This window comes from Penicillium nucicola (genome assembly GCF_028828085.1).
Source record: "Penicillium nucicola strain IBT 29836 chromosome Unknown utg000006l, whole genome shotgun sequence".
NCBI lineage: Eukaryota > Fungi > Ascomycota > Eurotiomycetes > Eurotiales > Aspergillaceae > Penicillium > Penicillium nucicola.
The window spans coordinates 660,592-673,991 of NW_026643130.1; the positions used below are offsets into that span (position 1 = coordinate 660,592).

A 13,400-nucleotide genomic window follows, 5' to 3' on the forward strand; every position below is an offset into this window, starting at 1 on the left:
GCTAACAGTCTGGGGGGTATGATCTCCACGGTGTTCGAGTAGTAAATTGGCCATATCTCTCAACATAGCGATCGTAAGAGCAGCACCTCTATGATCCATAGAGATTAACCAATCCTGGATTGATTCCTCTTCTAATTGGGTGAATTTATGGCCTGTAGCCCTTGTGTCAGACCAACTGGTAATCCCTTTCATCCGGTCTTGTAGCGTAGACCGCGGGACTTCGAAAGAGCGAGCAGCAGCAGCAACAGAGGTAAACCGGCCATTTTTAATAGCCTTAATTGCCAGTAGGATTCTACCTTCCTGCTCAACTGATTTCTGAGCTTTTTGACCGCGGATTGGCGGCATGATGGGCGTTTGAAAATAGCAGGTTTAGTGAGGAGAAGAAAAATTGACGTGACTGCCGGAACGGCCGGGATGCCGGAACGACCAGGATCCACGTTATTGGGGGGTGGCTTTTAGCACTTTACTTAATCAATGCTTTTCTAGAACGAGTTGCAATCATTTCGAGACTCAATCTTAATACACCTAATACTAGAATACTAGATAAAGTTTTCACCATTCTGAGCTCAACCCCTTTTTGCCTGTATAAATCTGTCTATATGTGTCCGATAGAAATCGATACCGTCACAAATCCGATACCAGCACTGCTAATCCACACCACACCAAAAAGATTTATTACATCACCTTGGAAAGCGGCTTTCCAAGGTTGAATTTCAAGTGGATCGTAACGTACACTAATACACGGAATAATACACCGTATCAGTCCTATAAGACAAGTCGTCGAGACCCTTTCGTCGATTTGCCTTTTTATTTGAAGAAAGATTCAGATCATGGCCATCCTAGAACAAAGTCCGAAACACATGTTATCTTATGAGACATCGGCATCTGTTGCTCATTCCCACATGCAACTAGGACAAAAGCTGGGCGATCCAGTAAGTAGCCACAGTTCAATACCTGGAAACGTTTCTTCTCTAATTGACATTCCCATGTAACCAGACGCCTTTGGGGATGGCTGGTTTTGCAACGACCCTTTTGACACTCTCACTTGCCATGATGGAGTTCCGGGGAGTTTCCGTCCAAAATGTCTTCATCGGAAACTTTTGCTTCGTTGGTTGCATCGCCCTACTCATTTCGGCACAGTGGGAGATCGTAAGAGGGAACACATTCGGCTATACTGTGCTCAGTGCATTTGGTTTGTGGCTTGGCTCTGCGTAATCCTATTTTCCATTGTTACTAACCTGAATCTCTATCTCATGATTAGGTCTATTCTATGGCGGTTATGGCGCTATTTTGCTGCCCACTCTCGGCATAGCAGATTCTTACGGAGGCCAAACACCCGAATACTATAATGCCATGGGGTTTTTTGTTCTGAGTAAGTCTACTGCTTTTCAAATGCCACAGAATGTGATTACTGAAATGGAATGACAGTTTGGACGGTCCTTAACACAATCTTCCTCATCGCAAGCTTCTCAATGTTGGTATTGGCTCTTTCCTCGTGTTTCCCATTGTCTGATCTATTTTCTAGAAACATGGTTTACTTTGGAACGTTTATTGCTATCGAAGTATGTTTCGGTCTCGATGCAACAGCAAACTTTGTCCGAGCGGATGGAAATATTGCTCTGAGTGCGACGATTATGAAGGTAGGCGGCGCGTTTGGATTTATTGCCGGATTGTTGGGCTTTTATATCGTGGCCCATAATCTTTGTCAAGATAGCTTGCCTGTTTGCCTTCCGATGGGTGATGCAGCATCTCTGTCGAAGGCGAGAAGAAGTATGACCGGATCAGAATAAATGTTTCCTCGGCCTACTGGGAGTTGCATTATTGATACATTTCATTGCAATTGCCCTCGAGCATTTCTACTATCATGTGAACGGGAAAGTCACTATCTACAAATTTCAAAGCAACACATCTTTCGTTTGAAAGTTGCACCCAAACAATCTACTCAGAACGGGGGAACAAGAGAGAATCGACTTTTGGTCCCCGTATAAAGTTCCATGAGATGTCATTACGTATCTACATTGGCAAGGTGTGATAGAGTGATAGAATCAAATGTAACTTAACCCCCCCCCCCGCCGGCGTCGTCGCCTTCTCTCTTTTTCTCTTTTCTCTTTCATCTCTCCTCAAGGAATTTCTTACACAGCAATAGATGTAAAAATACTGTCAAGTAAGTAGAGTGATCAGTTAAGAAACTATTCCCATTCCGAGAAAATAGCTAGCTCTCTATGGCCAGGGGAAGCTGGCAATCAAGGGCTTCGCCAGCAAACGCACAAGTATAATTCTGTATATCTGAATATTTCTTCGACTTCGGATGAAGGTAGAAGAAGCAACTTGTTACTCGCAAAGAGCGCTGAGCCCTTGGAGCAGATCCCTTTGCAGATCAACCGGGTCCTCTAGGCCGCAGCTGATACGAAGAAGTCTTGTATCGCATGTGGAATCACTCATAGCTCTCCATTCAATCAAGCTCTCCACATCGCCAAGGCTGGTTGCATGCTGGAAGATACACAGCTTGCTTGGCAGCCGTTTTGCTTGTTCGGCTGTCTTCAGACAAATCGCAAAGACTGGTCCAAACCCTCCCGGCATTTGCGACTCTAGCCATCCTTCCTGGAGATCCTTCTCCTGCAATGAGGCGTGTCGGATGAGTTCGACGACTCGACCAACCACAGAAGAGGGATTCTGTATCTCACGATGAATCCAGCTAACAAGATGTTGAGCAGTTTCCGACTGCCGCTTCACGCGAAGCTCAAGGGTCCGGAGAGATCGAAGGCCTAGCCAGCCCTCAAGGTTCCCCATGACATTCCCCAGAACAAGTCTCTCTGAATACAGGGTGTCGATCCATCCTTGCCTAACACGTTCAGGATGAACCACAAGAATGCCACACATCATATCAGAATGCCCCCCGATGTATTTTGTACCGCTGTGGAGGATAATATCAGCACCAAACTGCAATGGATCTTGCAGGGGAGGAGGCGCGAATGTTGAATCCACGGTTAGATACGCTCCCACAGCACACGCCTTTGCACTGTAATAGGAGAGATTACGCGCTTCTCCTGTCGGGTTTAGAGGTGTCTCGATATGAACAATATCCCCCGGACCTAGCTGGTCGAGCTGGTCAAGAGATAGCTTTCGAACGCCAGTAAGCTTGGTCATCACATCAATGTTTCCATGCACACCGTGATATCCTTCTCCGATAAACACGCGCTTCGGATTCAACAGGACCATGATTGCGTGAAAAGCGGCTAGGCCTGTAGAGTATGTCATGATCCCTCCATGGAAGATATTCTTGAGAACCGTCTCGAAGCGATTGCTGTTCGGAGCCGAGTAGCGTGAATATACGAACGGCTCCATGGGAGAATTTGGCTACATATTCAATCAGAAGGAGCTCACACAAGTCTAGAGGATTCACTGACATCTTTGTTCTCGCCTTGAACTAACTGGTCCGGGTCTCTTGCATATCTATAATTGACAGCGACATGCATCGCCGGGGCGATAGCTCGATGGGAGCTGGCAAAGTCGTCCGCATGTATGGCCTGAGTCGACATGGCCATGTTGGGAAGCGCCGCGGCTAGATTTTCGGATGCCATTGCAGGAGCTGGTTTTGTGGTTGAATTGGAGGCCATATTGTGCTTGAAACAGCGAAGAAGCTCAAATTTAGTTGTAACAACAGAAGGTGTAAAAGAATGTCAATTGTTTCTAAGTCAAGTTTCAGGTATGATGTCCGTTTTTAATGATTTTGTTCCAGTATCGTGTGGGTCCTTCAGAGCCGTATTCCCAGTACGTATTGCGAATAGCGGTGTTTCTTTTCCAGTGAGGGCAAATCTGTCGGGGAAAAAATCCCCAATTTCTTTTCCGAAATTTGAATATGGTTTTAAATAGCCCGCACTGACATTGGAATCCATGTCTCTACTTTGAACTGTGCAATTTGACAATACAGTGGTTCGCCGTTGGAAACCCGGAATGCCGATGCATCCCCATTTGGAACTAGCGGAATGTGCTTTACTTCCCACGTTTCGTGAATCTTTACTCGTAATTTTGTACGTGTAAAGCTCCTGCAGCACATTGCCATGCCTTGTTTCAAACAGAAGAATTTCCCTACTGATTAGCCAGGACGATCAGTAATATGGTTTTCTTACGGGGACCCGGCATTTGGTCCCTATTGGGGCATACTGTGGGGCAAACACCGTCGTATGCTAAAGCGAGACTATGGCGGTTTTCTAAATTTTCCTTTCAATAAGCTTCCGGGGACGAATCTTGGCAGAACTTAGAAGACATTTCCCCGACACGAAATGCAGGACTGACTCGAGGTATAAGTGTCCAAACTAAAGCATTCGAGAACGCATGCTAATGATATTGCGAAATGTCTATTTAGCTTACAGTTCTACTATCATCAATATAATCAAAATTATATCAATCACAAATTCCATGCTACTCCGTACTTTGAGTTAATTTCAAGCCCTCTCTGGCTTAACATAGTCTCATCAAGTCAAAGGCCGATGGGGTTTTGGCTGAAGTAATCGTTTATACTATAAGATAAGAAGTTTATTTCATTATCCCGCGTTATATCTAGAAACATTTGGAGATCCACAGGAATTTTTTGTAAGATAGGTCATAGATTTAGATACTGAAATGGGAGATGCTCGATGGCAGTCTGGTCAAAACAGACGGGTCGACAAATGGTGGCAAGAAAACCTAACAACAAGTCAGGTCTATGAGCTCTAGACAGATGATGCCTATCAGGGATAATCAGATGCTATATCAAGGAGCATAATGATCATAAATCTTGAATCAGGAAATAAGTGGCATTGTTGTAACTCTCTCTCCTTCTCTACAGTCGCAGGTTGCCTATAACCCTTCCTCGAGGATATTACTGCCTAAGGCAGTAATCATATAAGTGTCGTGATTTCCCCACTACAATACATAAAAGCTTCAATGGTAGCCTAGCTTCTATACCCGTATTCCAATCTCTATCCAAGCACTAGCTCCGTCTATTTCTTTCAATTGGACTATTTTTCATTTAAATTTGATCTGATAGAATGGACCGCCCAAAAAGGGCGATCAGAAAGAAACCGACGATACTATCGGAGCCAATGTTTTCATTGGGGGCATTGTCCAAATGCCATCCCATGACATCAAAGAGCAGAAAACGATAGGAGACGTCCATTTTCATCGCCTTGAGAGGAAGCGTCTCCTCAATAGTCACATCCTCTGGGTTTTCCGTTTTCTTTTTATAATGATTCAATAGTGTTCCTGATTAGAATAATCACAAGACGAGCCCTACTTCTCATTGCGTAGGTGAATCTCCCATATTCGTTTTCGGTGTTGTTGTTAGACATCGGCCTTCTTGGGAACGTTTTCCTTGGTAGGCTTGTTCTCTGCGTGATCTTTAGTGAAGCACTCAATTTTAGGGACTTTCACTGTTACGCCCATTCGATAGTCTTTCACTTAGCCTGATATCTCTCGTAGTATCTAGGTTTTACGGAACATATGCTTTATCATACTATTTGCGTTATATAAACACTCAAGCCCCAAGTGGCCGCGAGTGATATTAACATTTGAATAACGGGATCATTGCGTATAACTTATAGTTTCAGAACGCACAAAATCCAATATAATAAATGGATCATCTTTTCCTTGAAAGTATGAGATTATATTTATATGGATATCTAGCCATTTCACTCTAGGAAGTTTGTTAACGCGACGGTAGATCTTAGATATGTACTCTCTTTTTTATATATCACATGCAACTAGAATAAAAAGAAAGTTATGTCCGTATTAAATGTCTTGGCCGTTGATATCCACCGTCTTTTTTAGTTGCAGATTGGCACATTGGAACATGTAGGGTTTGAAAGGCGACTGGTGAATGTGAAAATAGGTCTTGATCATATTTGCACCCCTCAACTGTTACTATCCTGAATAACTATCTCGAATTATGACTTGATCGCATTCATGTCTTCTTTCCGGGTTATCGGTAACGCAGTCTTAGCAACTAAAAGATCTGCCGAAGCAAGGCCTTGAGAAACCCATCTTCCTTAGCAGCTGACTTTGGAAATATCCTTCCAGTTCCAACGGTGTAGTTTCTCAGTGCCTTGTGACTTGCAAAATGTTTGACTTTCTTTCCGGTTCTTCGGGAGTCGACTAAATCGACCAGATTCACATGCACCTTTGCAAGGGCCTGACAAATTCAGCCTCAAAAGAAACCAGAGAACTTTCAAGGTAAAATAGCTCACCTTTCGACACTGATTGATACTTTGAATCGGATCAATAATCTCCAACTCAACACATAGCGCCTGCCAATTCTCCAACTTTGTAGCATCGGTGCCAAAATGGATACTAAATTCAGATCTCAAGAATTTTGACCGTTCATTTTTGTATCTTCTTGAACCTTCTTTCCATTTCATTTCAAGTGCTAGACGACTGAACTCTTCTGTCGCAGATGTAGTAGTCCGCGTATTAAAGGTCGAGAAACGAGAAAAGTAATTTGGGCTCTCCATATTAAGCTTGGGTATTTCAAATTGGCTGCTTTAATAAGTGTAAGCGTAATAGGGAAGGAATAGGGTATTAAAGATTGTTAATAGTAAAACAACAGTCCATGGCTCAATGTATTTATATCCTGGTGAATAGGTAAAATTGCGCCCCCGAGATAAGAGACCTCATTGCCTCACTATCCATAGCTTATGCCTGTGGACCAGCTTAACGGGAGTCTATGGCCAATTATAAAAGCCACCCCATCGTTTCTATCTGCAGTCTAATTTCAGGCAACAAACAGGCAGCCAGACATAAAATCCCTGCAAATCATGCTCCACCGCCCCATTTAGGGGAATACTAAGTACGGCAAGGCGGAGCTATGCTTCTGCCATGTCATAGCCCACACGTTCGTGTACCTATGACGTGGCGTAGCATGGAAAGCGCTTAAAATGGTTCATTAAAGTACCAAGTCTGCTCGTGAAAAGGACAAAAAGAATGATAATTTCCAAAGTTCAGAGCAAAAAGACAGTGTATGGACCAATATCATTCAATGAATTCAAGTCTGTGGGTGGTTGGGAAGGAGAGACGAGTGAAGAGATAGCGCATGGTAGTAACAAGGCTCGAGATTGACGACATCTTCCATCATAGCTGAATGTAATTTGAAATTCCTCGCAGCAGCCTAAACATCAAAAAGAAAATATTTACGTATCTCTCAAACTTGTAGGCTGTGCTTGGCTTTCCCTCGACAAGGCTAGGCAACCGGTGATCAGATAGGTACCGCCCTGCTTGGTATTAAAAACAGGAGCTCTAGCTAAGCATCACGAGTCTAGTGTACTTCTTGCTTAGATGTTCGATATTCTTAATCGAGATAATTCCGAGAAAGCCACCGTGGTATATAGTTTTATGATAAAACTAAATTGCATCCGTCTAGTGGCTGGCTTCATGAGATTCATCCCTTCAACCAAGCATATAGTGCGAAATACAATAATATCATTCTCTGTTCAATCAGCTTGATTTTAAAGGCAGGGCTGAAGTTTTGCAAGGCTGGATTCTTTCTATTGATAATCAAACTATACTATGGCTTCGTAGTACATAGTTTTCACGAGATCCTTCCGCTGCCTAGGGGAAGAGGCTATGTCTAAATCAAAATTAGTTAAATCCTTCTGCATTCGATTGATACAAAAGTTCGTAGGACAAATCCACACTCACATCTAGCAAACGTATCCTCTATGCCTCTAAGTTCAAGCTCCGCAGTCTGTTTGGTGAAGTCTTGGTCGTCAAATTTGTTCATATTTCGTGAGATTTTCAGATACAGCCAAAGCCTTTCGGAGGGGAATGTCATGAAGAAAGCACCTATGCTTCTGCGAACACCAATTTTTGCTTCATTCGACAGGCATGAACTTTTGAGAGCTCGATCAACTTTGGTCCTTAATATCATCATAAGACCGGCTTGGTGGGCGTCGCCCCAAAACACCTTTTCGTTTGCTCCTGGACCTCAACACATTAACAAAGAGATATTTGAAACGGATAATTAGCTAGCATACCTGGCTTCATCAGTGAATAGGCTTCGGGTAGCTTTTCTGTCTCCTTATCTTGTAGAAGTCCGATTGCAACTTTGAAAGCCACAAACGACGACATGAGCACCCGTGGAGGTGAAGGACTTCTGTCAAGAACATTCATTCTGCAACTTGCAGAGCTCCCAAGATCACGGGAAATCTTTTCAAGTGCTATCAAGTATCGGTAACGATTTTCACCGGGGTCATGAATAACTTTCATGCCATCGGTCTCCGCTTTGAAATAATCTTCTAAAGTCAATTTCAGCGATTCTTGAGAGTGATACACGATTGATGAGGTGATGTAGGCTTCTTCTAGGAATAAATTGTTGATGATTGTTGTATGGTGGGTTGAGAGTTTGAAGCACTGAAACCGAAACCTATCAGTTTCACGAAAAGAGGCTCGTGAAGTAATATTCGATGCTGTATAGACATGGCCACATTGCCGAACAGGAAGATCGTGCAGAATTGATCCCGCTTTGTCTGGGTTAAGATGTTGAGATTGAACTGCCGCCGCAAATTGCTTCCGTGTCTCTCGAAACAATTCACTCGATTGACCTTCTGAATCAAGGAGATGGCTTCGTAAGACAATGATAAGCCTTGGGGATATAGGAGCAAAATTGTGGTATTCAGTATAACAGATGGCCTCCACCTTTTGAGTAATGACGTTATATTTCGTCGTCGAAGGACCTTCAAAAATGGAGTATGCGTTCTCAGTGAGGAGAAACTCATCCTTTGGATCCATTGGCTCACAAAATGCTAGAAAGCTCCAAATGAGATGTATTCCCATCATCATAGCATCGTCAGGGTATATTTGCGTTTTAAGAGTATCAATCCAGGCCCTAGCAGGGTCCATATCAACATCCAAGAACCGACGCAGGTTATCAAACCACACATCACGCGGCCTCGTAAATCCTCTTGACTGCATATAAATCAACATCCTTTCGCGGTCGTCAGCCTCATACTGATGGGTCTGGTCATGATTATATCGGTCGAACATGCCCGAACTTCGATATTTCATTAGAAAAAGAAATTTCCGGAGCCTATCAAGCTCAATCCGATTGAGTTCAAGTGTCAAGCCTTGAGAGAACAAGTTGGATGCGCGACGAATGATCTCACTCGCTTGAGATTCGAGATTTGACAGCTTTTTCTCAAGATGATAAGGATTGTCATAGAAACCAGGATCACGATACAAGTCCACGAGGGAAAACTCAGTCGAAACCGGTCGCTGACTGAGGACGCATCTTTCAAGATCGATCTTATTTACAAGGAAATCACGGCCACGCCGTTTATTTCCTTTCGTCGATTCAACATCCCCAGCTGGTGATGCAGGAGGTTGAGTCTGCGGTACAAAATTTCTCAAGATAAACCGGGGGATGAAGTGATGGTTCTGCTTTGATTGCTTCATCTTGGCCGTTGACGGGTTTTCTGTGCTTCATTTACAGTGGTTCAAAGAGAATAACATTCTATCTTATAGAGGAGCACATTGTGCGCATCTGTTTCTTGGATATCAGCCTCATGTACGTTGGTTGAACTCTGTTTCACTTCAGCCGATTTTTCTCCTCAGCCTCGCTATTCTCTTCGGGCCTTCATTCATTGGATCATGTTGTTTGCGCAGGATCATCGTTAACAAGTAGCGCCTATCTAATAGATAACTGAAGTCCAACTGACGCCACTGTATGAGAGGATCCCTGCATTTACCAATCAGTACACGCGACGCTACCAATGCACACGCATTGTCGAAGGCTGATTGAGCTGTTAGTTGAGCCGGGTAGTTGATAACAAGGCTTATAGAGCTTGCTGGTCCGGATCAATAGCAAAAAAGCCTCGTCTGCAAAGGTCAGCAGGGCGTTGGTCTCGGAGGGGCAGGGCTAACCGGAGACTTGGAACGGAGTCTCCAAGCGCACGCACAGCGACCGTCGGCTCATGATGTCAAATGCTGCATCAACTTCCATTCAATATCCGATATGGTGTAAACGGCCATGACAGTGAAATTAACATAGTTCAGTGACTTTAAACCGACAAATCGTGCTGTTTTCACTAAGGCTTTTCGAGTGGAGCCTACGGAACCGAGCTTCCACGCTGACCTGGTTTGGGCATAAGCGCCAGGATCGATAAGACAGAGGGACGTGCAGCGCTTCTACCATCAACATGAGGATTGGATCTAAGGCAGACTGCCGATATGGTTTCCGTGCCGCAGATAAATTAGCATGCTGTTCGGAAGCTGCAACATAGAACATGGTATGCTGATAGCGGAATAAACAGAGAATCATGCCAAGAGTGAGATTATTCAAACCCGCGCTGGTGTTATGTTTGTGGCTCTATCTATATCGGGTCGACGATTGGCTTCCGAAGAGATGACTATGTTGTTGCCAACCGCAGCGAGAAAATCAAATACGTGCATAGTGGTGGGATCTTGAAATCACATGGAGACGTCCAGAATACGGTTTGGTATTGATCATTCTCGAGAAGATCATCTAGGCCAAGCTTTTAGTCCACGAGTTGCACCCTAAGACTTGAAATGTAGGGGAAGGCTTCACTGGTAGCAAGGCCCATGATGCTACTGTATAAAAGATTGTGGTTGTAGGAAATCACAAAATCGGTAGGAGTTGGCGAATTTGCAAATTCATCCACGCATTCGAAACGATTCAAGTATTTGATACGTAAACCATAACCGCTCGCTGCGTACACAACATCCCCTTCCACTAAGCGAGAGGGGTAATAAATGCTATCGTGTACCCATGTGCGTAAACCTATGACTCGGAGCGCAGCGTTAAACGTGGCCGAGCTAAACGTCTGGAAACCCGGCTCTGTAACGGCAACACTATCAAGAGGCTAGGAGATTGCCGTTTCGGTGGCGATTATAGTTCTTGGAGTAAGTCACTAATGATTTCGACACCGTCTGCTTTTATCGGTCGGCCTGTTTTTAGGTTCAGCTAACGCCACCAGTCTCTCCACGGCGACGACACGTTTGGGAAGAGATATTCCACTAAGCATATAATTCAGAGTTGATTTCAGTAATGGCTTGGGTATAGTTAGGTGTGCCACAAGCTCGAGATATTCCGGATTCCCCGGAATCTTGGCAACCTCTACAACAGTTCCATTAAAATAATGCACCACGGCCGTCCTGGATGCCGTCAGATAATTCTTTTTTCAAAAAACCAGGGGACCGATATACTTACCCATATAGAGGTGTCAGATCGAAGCTAAGCCCAGGTGCATCGGGAATCGTCACGGGTAGGCATATATCACACCATGTACCGATAAAATCGGAATCAGCACTCACAAGAGACACGAAGTGTGTCAGGGAGCACATCTGCCACAGAAGTCTCATGGTCATAGAGTTACTACAGATCCTCTTGTGAGAGGGAGGTTGGGTATTATTACGTTTTAAATGTCGAAAAGGGTCAGATCATTGTCTCCTGTTAAATACCAATTTCTATCGATTAATAAAGACATCGAAAATCTGTCTTTTATTACCTCTATCTTTCGCTATTTATGGGTCTGGTAAAATGTTTCGGGTCGGTTCAAAAGAGACCTGGTCTTTTGCAGTATTCGTAAGACAATGCTAATAATGCCAGGACCACCTTTCAACTGGGTGTGTTAGGAGCCTCGGGAACCTAATTTGTGACGCGGATGTTGATTGAACTTTAGAATGAAGCTAAAAAGATGTTTTTTCCCCTCGTACTTCAACAAAAAGAAGCCATGTAGGAGAATAAATATCGCCAAGTGTATACACAGATAGCCGTACACCGTTTTTCAGCAGGTGCTAAAGGGCTATCACTACTAAATAAGCAAGGAAGATAAGTACTGTAATGATATTGTTGATATTGATGGCTAGTTCCGTTGAGATAAAGAGAATATAAACAGGGGAGAAGAACTATCATGAACCCTGCTATGTGACGACACGCATTTCCAATTACTGGTTAACAAACAGATCTTACGCAAGTACATTTCATATAACATTATGGTCTGACAAGTTAATACGACTGCCACCGGCTTAACATTTATTCTAAAAATTTAATTATCATATTATCGCTTGTTTGGACTCGACGAAGATTTTCCTTTATCATCACCCCTTGCTTCCATTAATGTCCTTCCATATTTAACACCGACATTCACAACCGCAGTCCCACATCCAACGCAGGTAAGTGCCCTAGTAGCACCGTGATTTACCTCTGGTTTTCCCTTCGTAAAAAGGCTTGTACCGCAGGATAAACAAGCGCCGGCCAAGGTTGCCTCCTCGGCCATTTGGCAAGGTGATATCTAAAAATGCATAAGCTATATATTAGCATCATATTTAATATCCATTGTTGGTGAAGCGACTTACAATAAATCAATAATGACTTAGGATGGCTTAGCAAGACAACAGTACTGCTAATAAGAAGAAGTTTATTGTAAATTGCATAGATTTGTGACAAAGTCTCGGATGGGGGTGAATCAAGAGGCAGTGGGAAAGAGATAAAGAAGTATGATGATTATGTGGAGTAGAGAACAGAACCCAAGTTTAAGTACTAACTTTTCAAGGTCTCGTGGGCGGGGTTAACATTAGGCCAAAGGTTCCAGCGAATAAAGTTCTAATCAGGCAGCGTAATACGGTTGGGTACATACGCATATGCACAAAAGCGCGTGAGCTACAGCTATAGACTTTGCGAGTCATGGTCTGACATCTCAATCCAGTATTGATTACCCGAGTGTTAGAGTATCAACTGCAGGCAATGATATCTAGCATGAAAAATTGATCAGGCTTCTATCGGCAGTGGGTGCTAACCTGAACTACAAGAGCGTCTCCGGCTACTCCCCTCGTTCATATGCAGAACAACCCGGATACGAGGGAGTTGTCAAGCTTCTTTTAGCAGCAGATAATGTTGATCCAGCCTTCAAGGACAACCTTGACCGCTCCCCTCTATTATTGGCAGCAGTTCGGGGGTACGAAGCAGCTGTCGGGCATATCTTAGTTGCAGAAGGGGTTGATTCCAACTCCAAGGATTTCTATATGCATAACCAGTCGCGCTTTTAGTCATATCAGTCGGTCTATGTGGATGAATCTGAATGTGATAAACTGAATGGGTTTAGACAGACAGGCTGGTCTCCATTAGGTACGGCACTATTACAGGTAGCTTACTTCCATCGTAACCAACGGTACCAGATACAGTCACTGGGGAAATCAGCTTCCACCCTAGGCAAGCACTTCCTGTCAAATGCCAGGAAGTGTAGGCCCGCCTGTTTTATTCGTTTGTTTCTTATTCAGCAAGTAATTACGTCCATATAGTTATATGTTGCCAAAAATAGGGGTCATAAAAAATCCCAGTTTTGAACATCGTATGATTGGCCGGTACGAAATGCACTCGACACATTCGTAATATATCGCTTGGTGTTTGACCC

The 13,400-nt window shown here is 43.7% G+C and overlaps 5 protein-coding genes across 5 annotated transcripts; 1 reads left to right on the forward strand and 4 right to left on the reverse strand.

The window, feature by feature from the left end:
• Window positions 1-902: 902 nt before the first annotated feature.
• N7511_006259 (acetate uptake transporter family protein) lies at window positions 903-1,790 on the forward strand (the record flags this gene model as incomplete). Its single annotated transcript, XM_057128636.1, has 5 exons — window positions 903-932; window positions 997-1,192; window positions 1,262-1,372; window positions 1,429-1,474; window positions 1,526-1,790. 5 exons carry the CDS (start codon window positions 903-905, stop codon window positions 1,788-1,790), a joined length of 648 nt encoding a protein of 215 aa, XP_056983192.1.
• Window positions 1,791-2,331: 541 nt separating this feature from the next.
• On the reverse strand, window positions 2,332-3,617 carry N7511_006260 (cystathionine beta-lyase; the record flags this gene model as incomplete). The annotated part of the gene is made up of 2 exons (XM_057128637.1): window positions 2,332-3,357; window positions 3,408-3,617. The coding sequence occupies 2 exons, from the start codon at window positions 3,615-3,617 to the stop codon at window positions 2,332-2,334; spliced, it is 1,236 nt and encodes a 411-aa protein (XP_056983193.1).
• A 2,366-nt stretch (window positions 3,618-5,983) lies between these two features.
• Window positions 5,984-6,488, reverse strand: N7511_006261 (uncharacterized protein; the record flags this gene model as incomplete). Its single annotated transcript, XM_057128638.1, has 2 exons — window positions 5,984-6,169; window positions 6,225-6,488. 2 exons carry the CDS (start codon window positions 6,486-6,488, stop codon window positions 5,984-5,986), a joined length of 450 nt encoding a protein of 149 aa, XP_056983194.1.
• Window positions 6,489-7,532: 1,044 nt separating this feature from the next.
• N7511_006262 (DUF4238 domain-containing protein) lies at window positions 7,533-9,423 on the reverse strand (the record flags this gene model as incomplete). The annotated part of the gene is made up of 3 exons (XM_057128639.1): window positions 7,533-7,600; window positions 7,672-7,950; window positions 8,007-9,423. 3 exons carry the CDS (start codon window positions 9,421-9,423, stop codon window positions 7,533-7,535), a joined length of 1,764 nt encoding a protein of 587 aa, XP_056983195.1.
• Window positions 9,424-10,505: 1,082 nt separating this feature from the next.
• N7511_006263 (uncharacterized protein) lies at window positions 10,506-11,349 on the reverse strand (the record flags this gene model as incomplete). Its single annotated transcript, XM_057128640.1, has 3 exons — window positions 10,506-10,839; window positions 10,900-11,142; window positions 11,198-11,349. 3 exons carry the CDS (start codon window positions 11,347-11,349, stop codon window positions 10,506-10,508), a joined length of 729 nt encoding a protein of 242 aa, XP_056983196.1.
• Between the last annotated feature and the right edge of the window lie 2,051 nt (window positions 11,350-13,400).